At 38.6% G+C, this 23,558-nt stretch overlaps 1 protein-coding gene across 3 annotated transcripts in view; it reads right to left on the bottom strand.

Annotated features, from left to right (window-relative positions):
- Nucleotides 1-6,228: 6,228 nt before the first annotated feature.
- Nucleotides 6,229-23,558, bottom strand: part of RPS6KC1 (ribosomal protein S6 kinase C1) — a 118,904-nt gene continuing 101,574 nt past the window's right edge. For 2 of the 3 annotated variants that reach the window (XM_081944165.1, XM_081944167.1), the window contains 3 exons: nt 17,051-17,133; nt 14,571-14,666; nt 6,229-7,991 (listed from right to left, as the gene is read on the bottom strand). In XM_081944165.1, coding sequence (XP_081800291.1) covers nt 7,881-7,991; nt 14,571-14,666; nt 17,051-17,133 — 290 coding nt within the window. In that variant the 3' untranslated portion in view covers nt 6,229-7,880. Of the gene's footprint in view, nt 7,992-14,570; nt 14,667-17,050; nt 17,134-22,114; nt 22,939-23,558 lie in introns of those variants that run through there. The other variant, XM_081944166.1, reaches the window with a different exon arrangement.

Raw genomic sequence — 23,558 nt, forward strand, 5'->3', positions numbered from 1 at the left:
TAGTGCCAAGGCAAGACTATTCAGAAATACGCCACTTATTAACCCCCAGTCAAATTAGAAAGAGGTTTTGCATTGCCGGTTTTTTGAAAGAGCCTCTGACCATCACGACATCTGTTGTTTTCTTGGCCAGCCCTCCCCTAATTCAGTTTTCAGCTTCCCTAGCCAGATCATTTGCCAGCTGGCCAATGTGGTTTATTTCCCCCAGAAGGGCTTTTCCCAGATCAGCCAAACCCAGGATCTGGGGTTTACAGCTGCAAAAGAATCAGGGTGATTGTCCCTCCTCTGCATCTTTCAATGGATGCCCAGTATAAAGCTATATCATCTCACAAGCAGAAACGCTTTAATTCTCACTGGGCATTATGCTTGCCAAGAAGACAGAGGTACAGCTGTCATTGGAGAATTTTTGCCTGTGGTCCCCAACAGCTGGAGCACTGCCTTAAGTGTCACCCGGTAGCAGAACCTGGTCCTCTAAAACAAGTTTCTGTCTCCTCGGTTTTGCATCAGCACTTGCTTGTCCAGCAGCAAGGACACAGGGGCACAATTCATCTTGCACTGCACAGAACAATGCAAGCTTCTCAACCTCACTTTGACCTCCTGCCTTTTCAGAGGAGCATCTCTGGTTATACTCTCTCTTGTATACAAACTTATTCCTGTTTTGTGAGTTCTCACCCACAGCTACCCTGATAGCTGGGGTTGCAGGTGCATATATTTTTACCAAAATGTTTGCCAGAGAGCTCGCTTTGGCCTCTTTCCCAATTCCAGCACTCCTGGGTATGTTAGGGTACAAAAGGAAAGGCTCCCTCAAAATGAGTTCAGCTACTAGTGGCCATATGGATGGCTTGTTCATAACAACGATGCAGAAATGGTTTGTCATTGCCTTTCTCTGAAATGTCTTTTTGAATTCTCAGTCCAGTTTATAGTTCATACAGTCTTAGGAGTTCCTACTGGTCTCCCATTCAAATGTTAACCAGAAATTAGCCAAGATTAACTAGGGACTGTCCATGCAGGGCTAACTGTTCCCATAATTCCCAAGCAGTGTGGCCATCGCCTGGCATGGACATTTAAAAGACGAAATATGGGGAAAGGTACCATTCTGTTTTACTCTGCAAATATACACATACTCAGCACCAAGGCTTAGCTAAGCTTTTAGCCTAGTTATATTTGCTTTAGTGCATCCTGTTGAGCCTATGTACCAAGTTGATATAAAGTGTCATCAAGAAACATTTCACTCTTTTGAACTTCTCCCACTTCTCCCATCTGTTGCCAAGCAGCAGAGAAGGTGATCATCTTGGGCATTTATAGGAAGTAGAAGAAAAGCTGCTTTTCTGGGAAGCAGAGTTGGTTTTTTGTTTGGTTGGTTTTTTTTTACAAACCCCCTCCCCCATCGTACCTGAAAGGATTTGGGGTGTTAAGTATTAGTGGACTTCAGACTCTGAGACTGATAGGTTGTATTGGATTTTGTTGCTTTCTCCTCTTGGAAATGTACATACTTCAGAATTGTGAGAAAATGAGCCTAAAATGTTTCTCACTTAGATTACAAGCATTTCCTGATTAAATATTCTCCACCATCTCCATCTAAACAGCAGGATTCAACTGATATTTGAACTTCTTTCTCACAAGGCATTGAGGGCTTCGAAAGCAAATAAGTGCTCATTTTATTACTTAAATCACTATCATAAATCTTATCAAAGAGGAAGTTGCTGTTTCTTCAGCTTCCCCTTCAGTGTCCTTGAGAAAACAAATGACACGACAATTACAAGAAATTGCAATTGGTAATACTTCCCATGCCTTTGGCTCTTGTTTAGTCTACATCACTTTTTTGCACATGAATTTGATGGTCAGGTCCACTTTGTTACAGTAGTTGCCCTCCAGATTTTCTTTGCCCGGGACTCTTAAATGCTTTATCATGTGTTTGGACAGTTATTTGCAAATATGCCTTGCTGTTCTAATTCGATTCACTTAGGCAGAGAATCCTGGAGCACATGTGGCCCTTCTTGGGGAAATCACATACACAAAGGAGGGCCTCTAGCAGAGTTTTCCAGCCTGATCTAAGGGTTAGGACTCCAGAGGCTCAGTTGTGAGCACAGACTCAAAAGATTTTTACCTTTCTATAATTAAAAATATTGTTTTCTTGGTATAAAATCAGCCACAGATTACATTTGATTTAAATTCGAGGTGGGGTCTTGGGAAGGAAGGAGCTGCCTCACTTTAGAATTGCCAGGTGAAAGATATCTATAGATTGTCTGCTATTATGCTCTATTTGTATCATATGCTGGATCGAAATCCCCTCTTTAATGGGGATGTGAGGGGATTTTAATCCAGCATATGAAACAAAAAGAAAAGATTAGAATCCCCTTCCAGCAAATAATTAACTATACCTACAATTATATGGCTGGCTGGTTTCCTTCTTTCCTTCTTTCTTTGAACAGCGGGAGGGAATAAATATTATTTCCTGACATCAAAACCAACAGCCCTTTCTGATTAAAAGTTGTTTTTCTACCTGATTGGAGTATTCACTAGGTTAAATCTCCACTTTTAGTAGGATTACTCTATAGAGCTGTGATGGTGAACCTATGGCACTTATGTCACTGGTGGCATGCAGAGCCATCTCTGCGGGCATGCAAGCTCTCACCCAGCTCAGCTCCACCACACATGCACGCACACCTCCCACCGGCCAGCTGATTTTCGGGTCTCATGCGGGAGATGCACAAGAGGTGGTGGGTTACGCATGCATGCAGGGGAAGTGGCCCACGGCCTGTTTTTGGTTCCAGGAGGCTTCAGGGAGGCCTGCTAGGCCCAAAATGGTCATGGGGTGTGTGACACCCCCCAGTGGAGGCCTGCTGGCCCCAAAACAGGGTGCAGGGGTTCACGCACACATGCGGGGGGACAGGAGAGCGCAGGGGAGTGTTGTATGTCCATGCACAAGGGGGCGGGGGGTGTCATGCACACATTGCATTATGGGTGTGGACATGCACGCACGCTTTTGGCACATGATGACAAAACGGTTAGCCATCTCTGCTATAGATTGCAAAACTTCACACACTGGACAGCAGTAACAACAAATTTAAAAAAAATTGCTGCCATGTACGGGTTGTCTGGATTTTTGTAGCCCAGATATTTTAGCCCTTGTTTTAAAGAACTGTTTTCAGTTCTGTTTTCGCTATATAATGATGGGATGAGGTATGATAAAAAGATATCTACTATCAGATGGTGAAACAGTGATTCAGAATATTTGTTCTTGTGAAAAGTTGATGTTCACCTTGCCACATTGGAGCATCGCATAAGTCTTCCAGGTTCTTTTTTCGTCTCAGAATTCTCATTTTCTTCAGGCTTCCCAACAAGTCTTCCATTGACAACTGTCCTTTTCCCCTTGCACCCTACCTTGTTAGGAGAGGAAATTATAAAGAAGATGTAAGTTGGGAGTGCATAACATTCAGTGCTAGTATTCAAGGATCCTATCTGAGCCCCTTTTTGTAAGATACTGCACCTGTCTGTCTTCCTCACACTTGCATTTTTCCATTCCATCCAAATGCTAATGACAGATTCCTACTCAGTCTTGTCTTTTACTTGATTGCATCCTTAGGTTTTTCTTCCAAAAGATTTTGAGTAGTTATGCAAGAAAGTAAGCCACCCAGAGGCATTGACTGAGCTCGGTGGCTATAGAAATTGAATGACTGACTGACTGACTGACTGACTGACTGACTGACTGACTGACTGACTGACTGACTGAATGAATGAATGAATGAATGAATGAATGAATGAATGAATGAATGAATGAATGAATGATGAACGAGATAGCTAGCTAGCTAGCTTTAGTATATGGATGGGGGCATCTCTCAACTGAGTCTGAAACGTATTTTTGGGGGATCATTGAAATTAATATGAGTGACCTTACTTAGTTGTTTGGTGGGTTTTGCTTAGCTCTTGCCCAAAAGCATTGGGAAATATTCCTCTACTGTAGGGGTTCTGTGAACCTATGGCTCTCTCCCTGCTGTGCATGATTTCTGCTTTAGTTTCACTTGTGAAAATAAGTGCATTATTAACATTGTCCTTTTGATATATATGGGAGATTAGTTGGATCATCACAACATTCAAACATCAGTAAAATAAATATGAAAATTAGTTTTTTCTTTTCATAGTGAAAGAAAGGAATGATGCCATGTCATTTTGAGTGGAGGAGTACAATTTCTGTTTCTGTGCATTTCCAGTCTACTTTTTCACACATATACTGTAGAAGGCTTCAATATAGCCTTTCTACAAAAGAAGAATGAGACTAGGCCTGTTCCATTGCCAATACCAAAGTGGAAAAGTCATGGACGAATTCTTGCTTCCTTCTGAAGACAAGGAGAGTTGAGGAGGCTAGGAGAGGAGGGTGTTGGTCTTCTAAAATGCCCTTCTTTGCTCTACACTCTATAGTTGATTGGCTATAAACTCCAAAGGCCTACATTTTCCCATCCTTGTAAGCCACTTTAGCAAATTGCTTTTGACAAAGATTTTTAAGATTCTATTCCAAACCAAATTTAAACTACCAATTCCAGATGATTGTGGAATAAACTTTAGGTGCGCATTTCACATTAACACTTCCTCAGGTTATCCCACTAAAGTTATCACGCTACAAATATTTTACATCATAATTAAAATTTACCAATAAGTTATACACGGCACCCTCTCCATCAACTTTTCCCAACAAATCATTCTCTTTATTTTTAGTTTCTAGAAATTTTCTTGGCTAGCAGAGACATTTTTAATACCTTAAATTACACCAACGCAGAAAAACCTTATTTTTCCTTGGAAGACATGTATGTTTACAGGCACTTTGTAAGATGCAGTAAGCTTTGACAATGTAGTTAGATCACTTGTAAATCTCACTGGTGAGTTACCAGCGGAGACCACTATGAAGGCAGACATTGGGTAATAGCTGAGGCTAAGAAATGGGCATCCGCCTATGCAATGAAGCTTCTGTCCCTTCCCACTCTGCTATATTCCTCTTCCTTTGTTCCAGGGGTATCCCATCTTCCAAAGCAGTTTCTGAGTGAGCAAAGAGGCATCAATTTCCTCAGCATATAGCACATCTTTGGATATGCTGCTATTCTCCCTTCATTTGTTTTCATTCATTTATTCTTTTTTACAGGAAGAAAAAAATGATTATCTGTTTCAAAACTAAAATGTACAGTAATCTTAAAAATCTCTGCTAGAAGGACATATATACTAATAGCCTACTCCTTCTACTTGCTTTGGGACTGCAATTCCCAACATCCTGCTGGAGAGAAGACTGTCCTAGAAAGGCTCAAAACTCCAACAATAAAGAATTGGTAAAAGGTTCATGGTCACAACTGGAAGTTTTCTTCTCTTCCAAAACCATCACACGGCCACTGCTGGAAGGAAGCTCTGCATTTCTCTCAGCTTCAGAAATTTCCTCACCTCTCAGCACAGGAAGTTGTTGTCGCAGCTTACCTGAGGGAGTTCCTGTTATGTAGCAGTGGAAGAGTTTTGTTCAAATGAAGTTTTGGAGAATGATGTAATATCAGATAGCCCTCCATAATAGTAATTCTTTTGGTGACCTGGTTACGGCCTACAGTGTTATTACAGTCCCGTGGTTTGTGTTTTTATCACAAGGGGTGGAGGTGGGGGAAAACAGGAGCAGGATAATTTCAAAAGGAACAAAACAGAGCTTCCAGATTTCCTTTGGATCGATGAAGTCTTTTCCTTTTTCCACTTTATAGTAGCACCAGTTCTAGCTTCCAACAGATGTAGCCTGTCAGATGCACATAGGGAATGGCCTGTAAAAATCTTAGATTCCAGCATGAACTAGGAAGAATAGCAGGAATTACTAAAAAAAACCTAAATATTTCTTTACCAAAGAAATTGACCCTTTCAACTCCAGATAAAACTAAGGGAAACAAACAGGCCAGAGACTGTACTATACAATAGTGTATAGGGATCCTATAACTTACCAGATTGTGTACATTTATACAGCTAAAAGAATACTGGTGTTTATAATTTTCAGGTCATCTGATTCTTTTTGCTATATCTCCCATTAGGGAATTGCCAACCTGATCAATATTCCTGGAAATGATTTGACACTTCTTAAACTTGGGGGACTTTGACTTCATTTTAAGCAAAAAGCTCTTCATTTCTACAGTTGAAGATAGCAATTTTAATCTTTTTCCTGTAATCCTGAAACAACAGTCCAGTGTTAGGATAAATTTAAGAAAGTAACAAGGCACATGTTTGTATGGTATTTTAATATATGCTTTTAGAGCATAATATCTTAAATGAGTCATCCTAAAGTAGTTATTACAGAAGGTTTTTACATGTACTAACACAACAACCTTTTAAAAGAGCGAGCCTTTATTTTAAGTACATATTAACTTTAGGTTGTCCTATTCTCAATTTTTGGAGTCTGTGTTTCCATTTGACAAAATTATCAACAGATTAACAACCAACAGCCAAATCACCATTATTCCAATGGTATCAGAAGTCAGCAGTCTTCTGAAATAGCTTCTTGGCAAATATATTAAGAAAACAATATTCATGAAAAGCACAAGCAATCCCTTGTAGACATCTCATCCATCCCTTTTCAGTTGGGCCTGTTCTTGGCACATACAATGGAATTCCAATTGTGAAACACCAGTGCTTGTGAAAGGTTTCCAAATATTCTTTCTGATAGATCACTTTAATATAAAACTCCCAAATTTTCTCAGAACCGTTGTTTGAAGACTCTCCTCCTTAAGAGGGATTCACAATGATAAAACACATAAAATAATGTTTCTAAATGAAGAAACAAAGTTGTAACAAAATTGAGAAGCTAAAACATTTTCAGAATTCACATGGGTAAATAAAAACACATGTACATGTAAGTGGAATTCTGCAAACTTGAACATTTTTCATGTAAGAAAAAAACAACACCTGCCTACCGTAAAAATATTAGAGTTATATGAAAGCATGATTTTCCATACAATACATGCTAGCTTTCCATATATCCATATACCCATACATTTTTCTGCATTCTATTTTCTTGATCCATTTAAATTACTAAAGTAATAATTATCTGGATGAGAGATTTTTGATCTTGTAGTGATATAAAACATGAGGTTAAAATTAGTGCTTTAAAACAAACATTGCAACCAACAAGCGCAAAATAGCAATAGCTAGATTACATTTTTCCACCCTTTAAGAGATGACACTTAACCATTGTGGAATTACATTGCATGATACTAGCTTTCATTCTCCTGCCATCCCCTCCAAATTAGACATTAAATGTCAAGTTTTGCAGAAGCACCATAATATTTTATTTAGCATATGTTATTGATAAGTTATTTTTCTCCCTGTTCTCCAGTCCACTTAAATTCAACTGTGCCAAGGCTACCGAAGTATTAAAAAAAAGACCTCTATTCAACTGGCATAGACAATAGACAATGGAATGTACAACAGAAATTCCACAACTCATCATCATTTAAAATTAAGCAAAATACAAGGAGTCCATTCTTATTTGCATAATTCCCCACCAACACCAGAGCTGGATGTGACTTCAGTCATAGGGCTACTGCCAAAAATGGTGCCAAATCTTTTCCATCCAGATTCCCATGATTTAAAATGGGGGGTAAGGAAATACATGACATGCAACCTCTTGTAATGCCCTGCAATTAGCGCTGCACATGATTCCAACACAAAAGAAGAACTGAAGTCAGTTCCTAGCCGTGTGAACCACACCTTTCTTTTATCCATTCAAGCTTAAGCCTTTCAGATGGTGTTTGGATTCCAATTTCCAATTTATTCATCCTGGTCTGGAAACATCTAAAATCTTCATAATGGCAGAAGGCCAAGAGTATTGTCTGTTGGAAATGTGCAGCCCAAGCATAGGCAACCTGTACAGTTTTTCACTTAGCTAATTCGGTCCAATCAATGGGGGCAAAAAAAGGGTGTGCTTTGATGTCTTCAACTCCAGCGATTCCAGTGCCAAGACGTTCCACAGAATTGAATTGCAAAAGCTGAAATGAAAAGAACACACCAATCAACCCAAGCTTTTCTGGTTATAGCTCATTGGCATAGAGGATTGCATCCTCTGGAGTTAATGCCTACATTTCAATAATATTTATAATAAACTTAACTTTTTATCCATATGGCTATTAAAAAACACTAGCACATTAAAAAAACATTAGCACACTAACACAACACTAGCAAAAAATGGGAAAAGATCAGGATAGCGGCCTCTCATATTTACAGCCCCAGTTTTATCATATAGTTAGCCATCCTCTTTTCTCTAAGATGTTTATCATTACTACATTATTATTACAATATAATGATCAACTTAACTAGGTGTTAAATATCTGAGACTGAAAGACAAAAGCAAAAACAACTTCTGTTTCTTCAAAACTGGCTCTCTTTTAGAGCTTTTATAAATAAGTACCCAATGTAACCTGATATTATGCTTGATTTCTCTTGCTTACGTGAGGGTAAGCAATGCCTACGCTATGGACGAGTGTAAAGTATCGGAATTATACAACAAACATGAATAACAGTATTTGAAACATCTGGCAGAGGTCAAGACAGTAAACTAAAGCAACTGATTCTATTATTGAAATGTAATGGGGTTTATTTATTTCACTCTCAGACCAATCTTCTCCTAAAGAACTCAACAAAAATTGCCAAAAATGCCCTCACCTAGGAAACATATATAGTTTAAGGCAATTACCTCCTTGATAGCCACTAAATATAGGAAGTAATGGGGATGTCTGCATAAATTTTATAGGAAGGTAAATGTTCTTTTCTGTAGAGAAATCCACACAAATTCTGTTCTCTTCTTCTATCACAGGTTATTATTCCTTTTATATTTTTAAAAAAACCTGTAAAAATGTTTGGAAATCTCAGCATCCAATCACCAATTCTCTTTGGTTGATATTATATTCATACAAAACACCATCAGTTCTTCTATTCTATCGAGATTAGTCTTTACTGAACCCTTGCCTAACCTGTCAAGATGAATATGTTGATGTCAGAAAGTTCTAGATTCATAAAGCATGTCTTCTGAAGAATCCTACCCTAGTGATGGCTAACCTTTTTCATACTGAGTGCCCAAAGCGTGCGTGCACACAACCCCCCAAAATGTGATGCATGTGGGGGGGCGCCCCTGTGAATGTGCAGGTGGGGTCCCCACATGTGCCCCACACATGCCATGCACATCCCGCACATGCCATGCCCTCACACGCGCCTCCCCCAGGGCATGTGCACGCGACCCCCTGCACACATGCTGGCCGGCAGAAGGTGCCCATGCATGCATGGAGAAGGTGAATTGGAACGACGGCTCACTTGCCCACAGAGAGGGCAGTTTGTGCCACCTGTGGCACGCGTGCCATCACAGACCTATCCTAAGTATAATCTGATCAGTCTGAATCTTCAGATTTATAAACTGAAGATTTTGCAGTCTAAAATCTCAGCCTGCAACAAGAATTAGCTGATGAGAACACCTAAATCAGCTGATTAAGAATGCAGTCAAAAGTTAAAAAAAAAAAAAGGATGCAGTCAAAAGTCCCAAGCCCAGCAACATGTTGCAAATTAAGAGACAGCAGAGGAAGTCAAGTGTTCTGCATGAAAGAAAGAAACGTTATTAATCAAACTGAGAGATAGTTTCTAGAGATGGCTATTGGAGGCAAACTTATCTCCTACCTGTGACTCTGACTGTATGTTGTTGTTGGATTAATTGTTATTTTAGACCAGGAAAAGACTATGCTTGAATCTTCCTGAACTTTTTTGTAAGCTCTTGTGAATATTTTCTACACAGAAACCTTTGTGTTTACAGCATGCTTCATGTTACTTTGGTGAAAGATTTACAATTGCAACTTATCTTGAATTTGTTATCTGAAGCTGTGTGTATGTTTAATTGGCAATAAAGAATATTCCATAGACTTCTGTAAACAAAGTAACAAATCTGCAAGATGATTTGACAAGGAAGGACTGGCCACATCCTTGCTATTTCTCACGTTCCCTTAAGCAACTGCCTAGGTTGCACATTGTGATCATGTGACTGCAGGATGCTGCAACCAGTCATAAATGTGAGCCAACTGACAAGCACCCAAACTGTGATGACTATAGGGCTGGTGCAATCACCATAAGTGAGAGTACAGGTCAAAAGTGCTTTTTCCCCAAGGCCATCATAATTTTGTCATTAAACCAATGGTTGTAAATTAAGGACTACCTATACTGACTGACATTAATTTTACAATATCTGTATGTTATCCCAATCTCTAAACATAATTATACGTGGTCACCTATTATACAGTATATTTAAGCAGACCAGTACGTAACTTTATGCTTGTGCCTTTCCTGTCATATTTAGATTTGTTTTCACTAAACCTGATTACATGTGAAATTTAAGCTGTACTAGATCTTTGCACTTTGCTTGTAAGGCCTAGGCTACTGAAGTATAATGTTTTTAAGTGAATGGAGAAAACACAAGTTTTTAATGAGAACACTAGAAATTTATCTGAGTAAACACGTAATAAAAATGAAATATGAAAACTTTACTTGCCCCAGCTCATTAAAGCGGGCCGAATTAAAGTATTTCAGATAAAATATTGACTGTTATGTAAATGTAGTGAGGAAGGTAGAGCATGGCTTCCGGAATACTTTTCTTTACCAAAAATAGACATGGGAGGCATCTGTATTCAATTTTATAAGTAACATGTTGCATCTATTTAAGTGTACGTTTATCCTCTTCTTCGTGTTGCATTTCTGTGTATGTGCACCAGGAAGCACAGAGTGAACTGCATAGGTTCTGCTCTGAATCAAGTGATGAAGGAGGAGGAAGATGGAGTGAGAAAAGCAGGATTTCAAGCTGTTGTCCATGACCTCTTCCATATGGATAATATATCTGAGAGTTTCTTCTGCTTTTTTTTTGCCTCTACTGCTTCTCAGCTGAATCTAGTCTGTTTCAAACTTGGTCTTCTTTTGCCAGCTTCTCCCATAACACTAAATTTGATCCTATTCTGTTCTGTTTCCAGAAGACTATCTTACTGATAGAGGAACTCCTTTTCATGATTGTCTAATATTAGGGGGGGGGGGCTAGGAAGACAAAACCAGTGCTTGAGAATATATGTATTTTTATCTGAATGATTAGCTGCAACAAGAACTTATTACATTATATGTGAGAGTTATTAAGTTAACAGCCAGTAATTTTGTTTCAAGCTGTCAAATATCGGTTCCTTTAAACCTTAGTTGTTTCTGAAATAATCCTGAACATTCCAATTATTGGTTCGTAAATACAGATTAAGAGGAAGAAAAAGAATATGTCAGCAAATACCTGTTGCATGGTTAAGGTATTGAGATTTAAGAGCTGACCAGCTGTAAAGCTGATTCAACTGTAAAGCTGATGAAATGTAAGGCTGATGCGATGAAGATGAATCAGCATTGGTCTAGCCAATTGAAGACTATGAAGGGGTCCACAAAAGTATTTACCACTTTAAGAGGTGTTTATATAAGGCAGCCAGGAGAGAGGGCGTATTTCTCTCTCCTTGTGTCCGGTATCCATTGTTAAGTTTTCCATTTAGAGTTAAGAAGAAGATTGATTACTTGTCAGGTATTTGCCATCATGTATATTTCTGTATATGTTGTATATAAATCACTGTTAAATGTCTCAGTCTCTGTGTGCTATGTTTTGTTCCTGGCTTGTCTCCTAATAGTAGTCATGCTGAAAACTCTTTGACATCTTTCAAAAACCCTGTTGTCATTTTTAGAGTATTATTTTTATACTGCCTCTTATATTTATCAGCCTACAAGAAATACAAGAACAAAAGATGGACTGTCTCCATTTAGTTTGGATGAAAACTAAATTTCCTTTTACTTGTGAGACAGCCAATGTTTAAGACATCAGGCTAGAAACCAGGTATGTTTTAGGTTCAGTGCCATCTGGGCGTCCTTGGGCCAGTCATTCTCTCTCAGCCATAGGAAGGAGGCAATGGCAAAAGACTTCTGAAATCTTGCCAAGAAAACTGAGGGACTAAGTCCAGGTAGTTGCTAGGAGTCACAAAGATGCACAGGTGCACAATGAAGGTATGTCACAGAATGTATCCCTATTTGCACTACACGCACACAGTATTTATTTAAATCATATGGAAAAAGATAAAAACACTGCTTGATGGGTAGCCTCAGTACGGGGTTTCAGTGGAAACCAATGTGATTAGATCAGACAGAGGAAACTAAGGGGAACTGATGCTTTTCAGACAATTAAAATATTTATCTAAAAAAAAAGTCTTCAAAGAGGCCCAAGGAACTTTGGCAGCTAAAGACTCATATATGAAATGTAAAGAAATGGTACGATTGATTGCTAGTAGTAATAATAAAAATAATAATATTTTTTTTAAAAAAAATCCACAATAAAGTCAAAAGGGAGATGAATATATACATAGAAAGTGAAGTGAACTCTTCTTATCTGCAACTTCTGATGGAAAATGTTTGAAAGGAAGTAACCAGCAAAGCATTAAAATATTTACAAAGGATAAAGGAACTGAAGTTTACATTTCTTCCTTCTTATGAGTCTGTCACATTTTAAATAAGCAGTTCAAAAGAATAATTTCATTTCTAAGTTTCCTTTAAAGGGAACTATAGTATAATGCAGTTGTCTTTGGTATTATTTGGGGCGCATGCCTTCATATGCATACATCTAATAATCAAAGTGAGAAATTTCCCCATAAAATGTATTCATTTGCACATCTTAAGTTGGCTCTGCCACTTAAAACTGCTCTAACCTCACTTAGTAAAATAACTCAGATAACAAAACAAGCCTTCTTTGTGAATATACATGAGTTAGTAGATAAGCAGTCAGAAAACAGCCACTCGACCGTCTTCTGGAAAATATAACAGCTGATATCAGGTGGAAAAGTTAAGTACAAAGACATTTATGTTCTGAAGGCTTTCACTGTTACAAGGGAAAAAACTTTTAATATGAGAAAGGAAATGCAAAATAAACTGCATTAAAGCTGCATCATTCAAAAAAAAGACCGGTTATTATGCTAACTGGGACAGCTTTCAAGAAATTTGATGTCAATTAAGAGAGCCTTAAGAATTTCATCTCTATCTTCAGGTAATCAAAATAAGAAATAATGCCTCTGAAGTACAGTACGTAGCTTCTAGCTGGCTAGATCGGGGTGGGGTGTTATTTTTTCAGTGAGGTCACGGATTTTGAAATCCATGTCATGGGACACATTTGGCATGTATCTGCACACTGTTCCTCTCTTAGACATTCTGTGATGGGCTGACCCAAGCAACCTGTGAGGGGGATGGAAGAGGAAAATCATAATGACAAATGACTAGCTATGCCAAGAGTCCCTTTTTCCTTTTCCTGACAAAGCTTCCTCAAAAATGAATGGTAGTTTCCTTAGAAAGACACACAAAAGAAAGTTGATTTACTAGCCAATGGAGCAGACTCTTCAACTGTAAAGTCATCCACATGCAGCCCAGAGATGAAACACTTCCTTTTGGACATGGGTAACCTTGAACCTGGGGGAGGAGGGAAAATAACTAACAGTCTGGCATAAAGTGCCAAACGTTGCTATGCATTGCTTTAATAAACTCTCAAAGATGCCAGTGGTAAAATTCCATTCATTTTCAGTCTCTTTTCTGGAGTGGAGCATAAAATATCTTCTATTCTACAAGTCTAAAACTACATGAAATCATCGATCTTAATTGCATATGTATACTTTTATTCTTATTTACTTATTTTAGGAGACTTTTCTACTACTTCCACTGAATACTGACTATAAATGGTTTATAATCCTATCTACATAAGTAGATTAAAACAATAAAAATAACCACAATTTTAACAATTTTAAAAAACTAGATCTGATAAGAACCATAACATTCATACAACAGGACAGATCTAAATCAGTTTGGCTCCATCGTCAAAGTTTATTAAAATAACCAAGTATTAGCATGCTTCTAAATCCTAATAGATTATGCTCACTTTAATATTAAAAATATATCCGTACTCCCAAATCATCTATGTCAGGGGAAATAATTAAAGGTAATGGATTTCTGCAGCAATTTTGTGCCCTAGCTGTACTTGGTGACAACAGGTAAATAGGTCTCTTATACTTCTCTATCATTCCTTCCCTCCTTTCCAAAGTTAAATAATTAAGACCAGTGTTCGTTCATGTTTTCCTGACAAAAATGACTCCTATTTTTTATAATGGTATAACTATAGGAGTTTTCTACCCTACACATTAATAGTTAAGTTTCTTTATATTATACAGAATTTTACTGCTAAGAAGATGTAGCTACCAGATGTCGAATAACATTTTTCCCAAATCTTTTATAAAAGTTCTACAGATAAATAGGAAAGATGGGAAACCCTTACAACATCAAGTATGAAAAGAACAAAGCTAATTTTATTAACAATGTAAGGTGATGAGGGGCTGTCATTTCCACTGAGTGAAAAAACAAATCCATTTATTACATTTTTGCAATATAATAAACTGAACATTTTTGATATGTTCAGTAAAATATATGGTATGCGTTAGTCTGATTTTAACCGTAACAAGGAGTACAACATTTATACACATTCATCAATAATTTACCTGTTGAAGGAGTGATCTAGCTTCTTCTGAAATGTGATCCGGCAAGTTTAAACAGGTATGAGTATTTATTCCTGCTGGGTGGCACTCCAAGAGAGTCTATGGCAAACCAACAAGAAATGCATCATACTAAAGTTCATGTTATGATACAGAATGGCAATGCATGTTACTATATTCAAAAACTTAAAGTAATCTTCCTCAATTTATGCTAATATTTCCATAACTCTTAACCAGAAAGTGATTGACATTCTGACTGGAAATGAGGGAGGTTGTAGTTCAACTAGTTGAGCTAGTTAATCAGGTGTAATAGAAATGATTATCAGCAGAACAGAACAGTGCAGGCTTGCATTGTTTTGGGAGCTTCACCTTTTGAACATTCATTATGCGTGCCTAAAATCTCATTCCTGTTGTGAGATGGAAAAAAAATGGAGGTGCAAGCTTAAGGTATATGGATTCAAATAGGTAATTATGACCTCTGTGAAAATCCCTAACAATAATGGAACAGAAAATCTCATTAAAACATAAAGCAATTACAGTGGGTGTCTATCTCCTCACCAAAAATTGTAGACTTATTTTGCATTGTGCATACACATACTATCCATTTCCACTGCAAACAACTCTGGAAAATAAGTTGATAGGTTGTTCCCAAAGGTGTTCTGAAAATGTGAATGGGGCACGAAGATCAAGGAGGTACAAACCTCCGCTCCAGTTCTCAGGCAGGTTATCCAGCCTAATTATGTTATTTTATACGGACATAACCCACCCTAATTCTCATCAACTTCAAAGATAGTGGAAATTGTATTTCAACATACACCAAGGCGTGCAAGAGGGAAAAATTCAGAAACACGTTAGGACAGAGGTATCCAACCTTGGTACCTTTAAGGCTTGTGGACTTCAACTCCCGGAATCCCACAGCCAGCATGAGAGTTTCTGGGAGTTGAGGTCCACAAGTCTTAAAGTTACCAAGGTTGGAACCCTCTGCTTTAGGACAGAGTTCCTCACCTTTCTGGTTTTGCAACTGGCAATGGGGGGGGGGGGGAGAGTTTGGTTCTGTATGAGCAGCTGGCAAGCGCACACAAGCATGTGCACTGTCATGCAGCTCCATTTGCGCAAGCGGCTTGCATATGTGCCCACCGCTCACCCACCATTTCTGCAGTCAGGCTGCAAATAGCTCACGGCCCACTAGTAGGCTACGTCCAAGAGGTTGGGGAACATCATTTTCTTTCAGAAGAAACAAATGGGAAGAAGCCAATGAGCCCCTCCTTCCAACAAAAGACATGCCTTCTTCCTACATAATTTAACCCTTTCACCTGGCTGGAGGAAGGGAGGGGAAATTGGAGGGGAAAGATTGATTTGTTGAACAAAAAAATGTCCTAGATTGAACCAAAATAGTATTCCAAATAATTGTTGTTTTAAAAAAATCCCTTTGCATCTTGGTTTATCTTCCTGAAGATCTATAAAGATGGGCCAAATACAAAATGTTTAATATCTGTTCTATTCAAATGAGGAACAATGAGATAAGAGACATCTTTTTCATGAATTCACTTCCACAGTGTACCCCAGCAACTTGCATTCATTGTTAATTACTTCTTGTTCTTCAGTGTTACATTTCAAAGGGAATACTTCTTTTATATCTATTGTTTTCTTCCCAGAAACACATTATGTACTGTAAATCCCAACAGCATGCCCTATTGAAAGCACTAGTGTTTTTCCTTGTAAGAAAAATACATATTCAGTGTCTGGGTTCATCACCATGCTAAGTCATAATATGTTCAGTTTCAGCTTGAAACACTGTGTGAACTAGTAATGTGGTATAGGCTATTGTTTATGGCTTAGTGCATTGTAAGCACCTGGCCATCTGTGGTTTATTCAACAAATGATGTATGCTGTGGAGAGCCAGTTTGCTCTAGTAGTTATGGCATCAGAACGTAGGAGACCATGAACTCAAGTCCCGCCTTAGCCAGGAAAGTTAGTTGGGTAACTTTGGGCCAATCACTGTCTCTCAACCCAACCCACTTCACAGAATTGTTATTGTCAGCAAAATAGGAGGAGAAAGTGTTTTACAAATAACTCATTATCTTGAGTTATTCGTAAAAATGATAAAGGTGAGCAATAAATATATAAATAAAAAGTAGTATCTTCAATTGTTCTGAAGTTTTTTCTTAAAATATGAAAGTTTCTATCTTATATTTTTTTTACTCTATAGCAGGGGTCCTCAAACTTGGCAACTTTAAGACTTGTGGACTTCAATTCCCCAAATTCCACAAGTCTTAAAGTTGCCAAGTTTGAAGACCTCTGCTCTATAGTGTGGTATTACTAAGCTCTCTTCGCTGCAAAAATCCTGATGTCCACTAGATGGGAGCAAAACATTGTTTTTCTGTATCTCTTAGCTGCCTTTGGATATTTACAATCTAGAACTAATTCCCTAATTTTCTGTAGGATTCAAGACATAGCATACTTTTTTCTTTAAAGGCACACCCTACCGTTCCAGTAAGGAGTTCAAAGAGAAGGGCACCCAAGCTCCACCAGTCGCAGGCCTCCGTTTCTTCAAAAACAACATCAACTTCTGAATGAAAGGTGAGCGCAGTTAAAATTTAACCATCAAATACCCTTTCAAACTTACATTTGCAAGAAGGCTCAGGCCATAACAGAACATCTTTCCCCAATTATCTAGACATCGCTAGACATAGAAGTTTGACACAGTAATCAGGACTGTCAAATGTTTATCCTCTATCCAGTGGTGGGTTCCTGCTGGATCGCACCGGATCGCGCGCGCTCCCTTTCAGCGCTCCACCTGGCTTGCGCGCTCCCTTTCAGCGCTCCACCTGGCTCGCGCGCTCCCTTCCGGCGCTGAAACCGGAAGTACAGTCTTGCCCCGCCCCTGGCGAAGCAACGACGCCTGTCTGCGCTCCACCAGCTCGGCTGGGAACGGAGATGTTTCCTCAGCGGAGCGGAGCGCCTGAAAAGACTTTTCAGGCGCTCCGCTCCGCTGAGGAAACATCTCCGTTCCCAGCCGAGCTGGTGGAGCGCAGACAGGCGTCGTTGCTTCGCCAGGGCCGGGCAAAACTGTACTTCCGGTTTCAGCGCCGGAAGGGAGCGCGAGAGCCAGGTGGAGCGCTGAAAGGGAGCGCGCAAGCCAGGTGGAGCGCTGAAAGGGAGCGCGCAAGCCAGGTGGAGCGCTGAAAGGGAGCGCGCAAGCCAGGTGGAACGCTGAAAGGGAGCGCGCGCGATCCGGTGCGATCCGGGAGGAACCCACCACTGCCTCTATCTAAACAGAATACAACGGCTGAGTTCACTCAATATGCTAAACCATACATAGTTTGAGCTCAACATGTTGCATGAACCAACTATTGTGGTTTGTAAAACCTGTAGCCAATGATTGTGGCTTCTTCAACAAACTGTTGTTACAACAAGCCATAGCTAAGTTTGATGCCTGCTTCCAATCACTATCACCACCCTCACCTGGATGGAGGAGCAATCTAATTGGCTGAATTAAAACAATTCCTAGTAATCCCAAATAAAAATAAAACACATTAATAACAACATGCAAAATGACAAAACAAGTTCCCAAGAGTGACAATAGAAACTCCATAACGGGCACAGCAATTTCAGTCAAACCCACACAGGTTAGTATTTCTCATTCATTTTGGTGTATTCAGGGAAGGAATTCTGCCATTTCTATTCTGAAAGGACATACGTCTCCTCTTCATGTAGGAAACAGGAATCTGCTTCTAGAGCAACTGTGCCCACCCTGTTGCCCTCCAGGGCAAGGAATTATGCAAGCTGTTTTTCTGGGCATTTACATCTGGAGGTCTCTAGGTCAAAAAAGGCAGCCATACCTCCTATTTTAGTGAAAGGACAGGATTATAGAATTCACTGAGTAGCCTTGAGAAAGCAATTATCTCTCAGCAATGTAGCATGCAGTGGATTTAGCGCTATAATGAGAGCCTTTTATCTTTAAGTGCTGTTGTTTTTAGGGCGGGGTAGACTAGAAATTTTAAAAAAACATGGCTATTGTAATGGATTTCTGGCAAATTTTGCCTGAAGTGGAGTGAGAAAGAGATGAGGAATGGAATTTCTTTGCACATTGAACCTTTGGGTGCTGATACAGCACAGGAGATGTACTGTAGAAGCTTCCATAATGAGATCGAGCTTTCTCTATGATGCACCTATGATTGAAGGATGCAGGATAGGCTTTGCAAGCAAGTCTATATTCTTAGTGTTTTTAGAGTTGCGAAGCTTTAAAGGGTTTGGCAGGTCATGGGCATGCCAAAGTATATAAGGATGGTATATAAAGGTGTATAAAGATGATATTCTACACTCCCAAGACCCAATGGTAACATAAATATGCAACATTCCTTCTCTGATATTAGTTCTCAAACCAACAAATGTAGAACGTTTTATATATTTTGATCTTATTAACAAGCCCTGACTATAATCAAAGTAGAAGGGTTGGACTAGAGCAGAGGGTTGGACTAGAAGACCTCCAAAGTCCCTTCCAACTCTGTTATTCTATTATTCTTTTAAAGTAATGTATTGATTTAATAAAAAGCATTATGAAATGTTGAAGTTCATACCAAACCCACCTTTTTTGCTCAATACTCTGTTGCAGGCATTTCTGTCCATGGTAAAGCCTTATAGTTTATTGCATAAGTTGGATAAACCACTAGATTGTACCCACAGAATTAATTAAAATGCAAAACAATTTAACATTTGTTAATTTTGTAACACTTAATTTTGCCACTTGATTAAAATTTAAGTAATTTGTAAGTAATATTTTAAAAAGTGATTTTTTTTATAAAATTGAATGCAATTTAGTATAGGAAGCCAGTAATAAGAATATCTCGTCACTCTGCAGAACACAAGTAAGCTGCTAAAAATGTTTCCACCACCCCCACCACCAACTTTGACTACTCATAAATCACAATTTGCAAATCCATTTTAAGCCATGATTTTGCATCTTTTCACCATACTTCATTATGAATGTTAATATTAGGTAGGTCTAGGCAGCCTGATATTTTACTGCGTAGTTATGAGGAACATCTCTGAACTTGCAGTGATCATACATCCAGATACATTCCATTATTTTAAAAGCTATTTTAAAAATTAGGAAGTCCTTGTTGCCCTGGGCATGTGTTAGTAACCCTAAAGGCTAATGTCAAGATGCCTAATGTCTAAACACCTAATTAGATAACATTTTGCTTTCTTTAAAAAAAGAATAAGTTCTTCTAAACAGCCATTTTGGTGTAGGGGTTAAAGGTGCTGGGCTAGAAGCCAGGAGACCATGAATTCTAATAATGCCTTAGTGCTAAACTGGGCTGGATACTTTGTACCACTTTCTCCCTCTCAGTCCTAGAAAAGATGCAAGGCAAACCACTTCTGAAATCTTTTCCAGAAAACTGGAAGGACTTCTCCAGATATCTCCAGGGGTCCACACTGGCTTGAAGGCACTAAAATATTCTAGAATTCTGTTTTATCAAAATTCCTGACTATATATGAATTTCAAAGCAGATATATACAATAAAATACCATTTAAATCTGGGTTGCTTGTGTTGCAATGTATGCAGGGAAAACACATTTAAATGTAAGTGTCCTTACACTATTTACAGTACTACTGTATATACTTTATTGGGTTTTTTAAAAAGCCTAATCATAACAAATTACAAGCTATTCAAGCTTATACCATTTATACTGTAGCAGACTAATCCTTTACGTTAAGAATAATGTTGAAGGTTACTGTAGTTGATTATTTCCTTAGACTATTGTTGTTTTGATGTTTTGTATTTTGTTTTGTTTGCTTTTTTAAAAAAAATGTGAAGGCATCCAATATCATTTTGAAGTTGGATAATCTAGACAACTGATAAATTCTCTCATATACAATCACATTCTATCTATCTATCAAGAGTAAACAATGATTAAAGGATTAGCATAGGATCTAGATTTAACTATTTTTCAATCATGATCTGACTGAGGTGAAGTCTTTTTCTCACACAGAGAGAACAAACATGTAAAAAGTTAAAGATACCCTGGTAATTTATATGAACACATCCATAAAATTTCTTGGCTATAACCTTTTTCCAAGATGTTTAATTTTAAAAAAAAACTTTCCAGCTATAGGGCATAGCACTAGAATTCTCTGGTGGTGTAGGTCCCATTCTAGTTTCAGCAAGGTTTGGCACATGCTGCCACTGGCTGAAGACTAAGAATGCCATCTTAAATTCCTGGAGGAAAGAAAAGCCGGAACCGAACAAATAAGTTCAGTTAGAGTAAAATACAGAAGCAATTTAGCCAAAGTGCACACAATGTCTTTATGCTACTTGAAAAGAACTTCAGTTGCTTTTCCTTTTAAATCTGATTGTTTTACAATAAGGAAACATATTTTCTTTAATCAAGAATAGTTGCTGAATTTAGTATGAAGGTCCTTTTTCCAAAAATGGTATCAGTTCCTGTGAGAGATAATGGACCCCTTGCCTAGCTTTGGAATGGCAAGTCATTTGATAAGGTAGGAATTCAGAAAGACATAATTAGTCCCCATAAATTGCAAATATTGATGCCATCCATCATTGCCTCCCTTTTTTTAACAGTGCTAGATGGATTATCTCCACTGTATAAAAAGGACTTTAATGAAATGTCCAGCACACCAATATCCTATAGTAGTAGAATCAGGGCATTCTAAAATGGCCTGGATATACAAGAGGTTTTTTTGGGGGGTGGGGGAATCCTGTTGGAGGGTTAATTTTTACTGTGAACTATTTTACAGACCACTTATGTGAATACTACCACCATCACCTCCAGCCAAAGGATGCTTCCGATCAGGTAGAAGAGCTATATTGCCTTACAAAGTATAGGATATAACTAGGGAGAGCCCAAAAGAAGGATCAAATGCATCATTAGTTTAGAATCTTTATGCTCAGAGACTTAAGTCCAGGAAATTTAAGTTCTTTTGACTCTTTATCTAGCGCCAATTTGATTTGACAGTTAGTAGATCAGATTCTTGGGTAGAGGTAGCGTAAAAATTTTAATATATTTTAATTTAAAGTTTATGTTCCAGTTCTTCAGCCAAAATTGTCTTCTGGTAGCCGTAGAAGCTGGCAAATCCTTGGCTGAGAAAGGACACTATTCAGATTATCATCAATCACAAAAGTGGCATGTTGGCTACTTTGTCCCCAGCTATTTGAATTCTCTGTGCTATGAAAACATAAGATGAGATACTTGTTTGGTGGAAAGTGTAGAAAAGGTTGACAAAGACTGAAGCATCCAGGAAGCCTTTTGTGACTAGAAAGATATCACTTTGCCGTCTCTGCATTTGAGGGTTTCCATTGTGTACTCCTTTGGATGTTTGGGGGTATTGTCTGATCCTGTGTCTACTATGAATAATAATAATAATAATAATAATAATAATAATAATAATAATAATAATAATAATAATAATAATAATAATAATAATAATAATAATAATAATAATAATAATAATAATAATAATAATTTTGAATTTATTAGCCGCTCCCTTTCCAGACAGGACTCGGGGCGGCGTACTATAGAGCATATAAAACATAAAACATATGTACAAACACATAAACATACATATATACAAAGACATACATGCACGGAGGAGGTAACAGATTACATCACATTTAGACAGTTAAAAATCACCATTAAAATACCCCAATTGTAAAAAAACACAATTTAAAATTAAAAAATTTAAAAGGACAGTCAGGAAGAGTAAGAAAAATTACGATTGAGCCAGGCCAGATAATTGAAAGAGGTGGGTCTTCAGCTGTACACGGAAGGAGCGGAGATCGGAAGTAATCCTGATATCACGGGGGAGGTCATTCCACAGGGCTGGGCCCATCACAGAGAAGGCTCTGCTCCTGGGTGTCGCCCCCCCGACACTGTTTAGCGGACGGCACCCGGAGAAGTCCCTCTCTGTGTGAGCGGATTGGTCGTAGGGATGTATGAGTTCTAAAGCCAACGTTATCATAGCATCCATTACGTCAATTGTGAACAGGTTTGGAACTCCTGAGAAAAAGTACAGTAAGCAGTAAGCCCACCAGTTTGCCTCCCTTAGGCCCTCATGCTGCCTCCAGGTCTCTTAGAGGTTTTATGAACACAGAGTGTCACTGCCATTAGAGAATCAACAGCCATGGGTGATTTTGGATCTTTCAGACCTATGGGGGTATAGTTGATTTTCCTGAATAATTGTAAAAAGTCTACTCTTTAAATGGTCTGGTGTATTTGGAGTTTGGATGCTGATCCTCTCCCTCAGCCAGGCACAATGTTTCCTCTTCCCTTTGTGACTAGTTTGAAAGAAGGCATCTGAGTCCAATGTGAAAGTTAGCTTGCTGGCCATTGGTACTGCTGAGGTAAATGGCTGAGAAAAATCGAGAAAAAACAAACAGCAATCACAATCTTTTTAGCCGGTGAGCGGGATGGAGATACCCACTTCCGAATACCACGGCGCCACTTATTGGAAAAAGCTTCAGATAAATTTTTCCTCTGCACTCTCCTTCGCTTGCATTTTCTCTGCAACATATTGATATAATAACCTTTGTATATCACATCAATAAAGCAACCTTTACTCTCAGTAATACATCATAGAGAGAAAAATAAGAAAACGATAGATTGCAAAATACATTTAAAGCCCAACAAGCTAATGTAATTCAGCATAGCGAAAACACTCTGCCTGTTCCAACCATCAAAAAGTTTTAATATTGCAATAAATCTTACCCAAATGCCAGTTCACAATAATGAAGCCATTTCACTCATATCAGCTAAGACATTTATATAATAAAAAGTGGTAGCCTATAAACGTACGTGTGTGTGTTTGTGTGTGTGTGTGTGTGTGTACACGCACATCAGAGGTGGGTTGCTCCCGGTTTGGCCTGGATCAGACAAACCGGTAGTAGTGGCGGCAGGAGGCTCTGCCCACCCACCCGGACACTTCTGCGCATGTGCAGAAGCTTCTGCACGTACGCGCACAGGAGCGCACCC

This window comes from Natrix helvetica, assembly GCF_964273705.1.
Source record: "Natrix helvetica genome assembly, chromosome: 2".
In the NCBI taxonomy this organism is placed as follows: Eukaryota; Metazoa; Chordata; class Lepidosauria; order Squamata; family Natricidae; genus Natrix; species Natrix helvetica.